General features: G+C 57.0%; 1 protein-coding gene and 1 long non-coding RNA gene across 4 annotated transcripts in view; one reads left to right on the forward strand and one right to left on the reverse strand.

The window, feature by feature from the left end:
• SLC12A3 (solute carrier family 12 (sodium/chloride transporter), member 3) overlaps window positions 1–3,914 on the forward strand; it is a 37,421-nt gene that overhangs the window by 14,112 nt on the left and 19,395 nt on the right. For all 3 annotated transcript variants that reach the window (XM_012657451.1, XM_012657453.1, XM_012657452.1), the window contains exons 14-17: window positions 949–1,104; window positions 1,670–1,769; window positions 2,623–2,734; window positions 3,095–3,235. In XM_012657451.1, coding sequence (XP_012512905.1) covers window positions 949–1,104; window positions 1,670–1,769; window positions 2,623–2,734; window positions 3,095–3,235 — 509 coding nt within the window. The remainder of the gene's footprint in view (window positions 1–948; window positions 1,105–1,669; window positions 1,770–2,622; window positions 2,735–3,094; window positions 3,236–3,914) is intronic.
• Window positions 1,026–2,661, reverse strand: LOC105820881. Its single transcript, XR_001138028.1, has 3 exons — window positions 1,661–2,661; window positions 1,438–1,556; window positions 1,026–1,090 (listed from the first exon to the last, which is right to left on the reverse strand). It is a non-coding gene; the product is annotated as an uncharacterized LOC105820881 (long non-coding RNA).

Genomic DNA, 3,914 nt, shown 5'->3' on the forward strand with positions numbered 1-3,914 from the left:
ACAGTGAGACTCTGTCTCAAAAAAAAAAAAAAAAAAGGAACATTCATATAACAACAATAGCTGCCCTTTTTCAAACCTAGTGTGTACTTGCCATGGGGTCACATGCTGTCTACAGTCTGTAGAGGTTTTTCTAGTCCCTTCTGTCACCAATTTTACAAAAGTTAGGAGTCTGCTTCCTCAGACAGGGAAGAGAATTGCCCAAGGTCCCAGCTGGGGCTGTCACATACGGTGTTGCAGGTTGCGCACTGCACAGCTCTAGGGAACACCATTCATACCGTAGATATCATAGATTCACGGTGAAAAACTCCTGGCAGATGGCAGTAAAGGGTCTTGAGGAAGCCGGGTGTGGTGGCATGCATCTGTAGTCCCGGTGACTCAGGAGGCTGAGGCAGGAGGATCGCTGGAGCCCAGCAGTTCGAGGCTGCAGTGAGCTATGATGATGCCACTGCACTCCAGCCTGGGCAACAGGGCAAGACCCGTCTCTAAAAAAAAAAAAAAAAAAAAAAAGAGTCTCAAGGAAAAAGACTTTTTTTTAACTAGCCCCAAATTGCCAGTGTCCATTATCAGGCCACCTTTTGCATAGACCTCAATGTGCATGGTGCCCCTGTCGCTGGTGGCAGTGGCAGCCTGGCCTGTCCTGCTGGCATGGAGCTGGGCAGAGTCATGTCCTTTCCCCTCCATCCCGCCCCAGCACTGTTGCTGACGTGGGACATCGTGTGGCCATGTTTGGCCGGAGCTGGATGTTCCTCCTTGGTGTAGCCCGTTGACACGGGGACGTGCCGGGGAGTCGGGCCTGTGGTCCTCTCCGGAGCCCCCAGGCCCAGCCCCGGGAGTCAGGGTGGGAGGGACCACTTGGCGCCCACGGCCGCCCAGCCCTGCCCGGCAGCTCTGGCCCGGGAGGAGGTTCCAGAGTGCCAGCCGTGCCCACTGACCTGTGCCCCCACCCAGGGTGGAGACCCTCATTCCGATACTACAGCAAGTGGGCGGCGCTGTTCGGGGCGGTCGTCTCCGTGGTCATCATGTTCCTCCTCACCTGGTGGGCGGCCCTCATCGCCATCGGCGTCGTGCTCTTCCTCCTGCTCTACGTCATCTACAAGAAGCCAGGTGCGTCTCGGCTGCGGGCTCGGCCGGCCTCCCAAGGGGACGCGCCCACTCAGAGCGCACATCTCAACTTCTAGCCACCCCTGGGCACCAGCACCCGGGAATTCCCTGCTCGAAGGACGCCGAGTCGGCTTCCAGGGCCGGCACCTCTTGCCCAGCCCAGCCTCCGAGAGGGCCCCCCTCCGGTGTGCACCCCTAGGCCTCAGGGGCGGCTGTTGGAGGGCAGGGGGCCAAAGCTTGGACACTGGGCGGGGGTGTCTGCACGCATGCAGGCAGGGGCCCTGGGAGGACAGCAGAAACAGGACTCCAGGAAAGCCTAGAATTCTAAGTCGGAACCTGGGCTTCCAGGCCATCGTGAAGGTCTGTGTGGCAAGGAGGAGATTTTGCAGAGCTCGATATCTTGATGTATAACTTCTAAACATGCAGCCATGCGGTATGTGCATCGGTCTCCAGCCCTGCAAACGTGAGGAGCCGAGCGCGGGCCGTCCACCCCCAGGCGGCCCTACTCCCTCCCTCTGCACGTCTGGGCTCCTCTGGGGAACCCTGATCTTGCTCTTACCCCCTCCAGAGGTAAACTGGGGCTCCTCGGTGCAGGCCGGCTCCTACAACCTGGCCCTCAGCCACGCCGTGGGCCTCAACGAGGTGGAAGACCACATCAAGAACTACCGGTGAGCAGAGCTTCGGGGGCTCCACCTGGGATGGCCCCACCCTGGGGGGTCTCCGAGCCTGCACCTGCCCCCTGCCCCAGGCTGGGCACAGCCCCACTCAGGGGGGAAACAGAGGTGGAGGAGAACCACCCAGCCATCAGGAAGAACCAAGCAAGTCAAGGGACCTCTCTGTGCCTCCCTTTCCACAGTGGAACACGCTCTGTTGTCAGGGCGATTTGCTGTTGTAATTCCCATCGTGACAATCCTTGGGGCCGATGGTGACAAACCTCCCCTGGGTGCTCTTCAGAGCTGACTCCGCCTTTGGCAGGAGAATTACGCACCTGCTGTCCCTTCCCACCAGATGCGACAAAGATAATCGGGAAATATCTGTCGCACTTACCCTGAGCCAGGTGCTTGCCAGGCGCCTCACACAGCCTCGCAGCCCTCTAAGGTCCAGGAAATCGCTAACCCCAGTCCCAGACGAGGACACTGAAGCACAGAGACGTTAAGTAACTGGCCCCAGGTCACACAGCTGGTGAATTGCTGGTTAAGTCTGGCTCCGATTGACTCTGGTAGTGGCCTTTGACCTCTGCCCAATGCTGCCTCTCGACACACAGGCTGAGTCACTTGCCCAGGTGATATGGTGACTTTAGAAGTGACAGGCTACCTTACTGCCAGTCTTTATTCTTCCCACCACCATGCTGGGCCGGGCAGGGCAGGGAGGAGCACCAGGTGGCGTGTTTGGTGGCTTCAGCAGGAAGGACAAGGGAGACCCAGTGTGGTAGCCACCAAAGGAGCTGGGAGGTGCCTTCAGCGTCCAGACCCCTGTGGACCATCCTCTGATGGCCCACGCCCTTTTCCCTTCCCCCCTCAGCCCCCAGTGCCTGGTGCTCACGGGGCCCCCCAACTTCCGCCCCGCCCTGGTGGACTTTGTGGGCACCTTCACCCGCAACCTCAGCCTCATGATCTGCGGCCATGTGCTCATCGTGAGTGCCCCCTGGAGGCGGGGCAGGGTGGTACGCCCGAGAGAGCCACCTGATGCCATGTCCACTCTCCGGGCAGAGCGGGGACCACAGGGTGGGGGACGTGGAGCAGGCAGAGCCCACTACAGACCCAGCTCCCTCCCCTTCCCGGCCCCTCTCCCCACCGCCCTGCCTCTTGCCCGTCCCTCTTCTCCCCTCCTCCCCCTTCCCTCCCTCCTCTGTTTCCCTCCCTCAACTCTTCAAAGGAAAACGGGCACTTCTAGGTGCTGCTGAGCCCATGGGGCAGCCCAGAGCAGGAGAGGGGCTGAATCTGGGCCGAAGGGTGAAGGCAGCCCCTGATGTCACCTGCCCTGCCACCCACAGGGACCCCGCAAGCAGAGGATGCCTGAGCTCCGGCTCATCGCCAGCGGGCACACCAAGTGGCTGAACAAGAGGAAGATCAAGGCCTTCTACTCGGATGTCATCGCCGAGGACCTCCGCAGCGGTGTCCAGATTCTCATGCAGGTGCCGTGGGTTTGGGGCCCTCCCGACAGGACTTACGACTTGGTGTGACAACTTGGAAGGCAGAAAGTCCAGGGGGTCGAGTTGAAGCCCCTTCTGTGGCGACAGGAATCCCATCTTTCCCTTGACCCAGATGTGCCCGTTCAGGGCACTTTCTCGGAGAGCTGTGTGACCTCGGCTGGTTCCTGTTCCTGTTTTTACTTTTTAAAGATGCAATTCGCATACACTAAAGTAAAACACATTAAAGGTACAGTTCGACAAATGTTTACATACACAGACACCACCCAGTAGTGTGTGGCTGCCACTAGGATCAAGATCTAGAATGTTCCACCAGACGATTCATTTGACTACTCAGTTTTCCCATGTGTTAGATGAGATGCATGGATAAAATAATAACAATTGTTCATTCTGAGTCAACATATGAGAATCCTTTTCGATAGTTTTAAATATTTCTCAAAATTGAAGAGAGTATATGGGGTCTCTTTTGGGGTGATGAAGATATTTGGAAGTAGACAGAGGTGACGGTGTCGGGAACATACTAAACGTGGTGAATGTACTAAACGCCACTGAATTGTACACTTCAAAATGATGAATTTCGTTACGTGAATTTTACCCTCCAATTTTTTTTTTGAATTTTAACATAAAAAAAGAAGTATAAAAGATCCATGTATTAGATGACTCA

This window comes from Propithecus coquereli, unplaced genomic scaffold (genome assembly GCF_000956105.1).
Source record: "Propithecus coquereli isolate 6110/MARCELLA unplaced genomic scaffold, Pcoq_1.0 Scaffold540, whole genome shotgun sequence".
Classification (NCBI taxonomy): domain Eukaryota; kingdom Metazoa; phylum Chordata; class Mammalia; order Primates; family Indriidae; genus Propithecus; species Propithecus coquereli.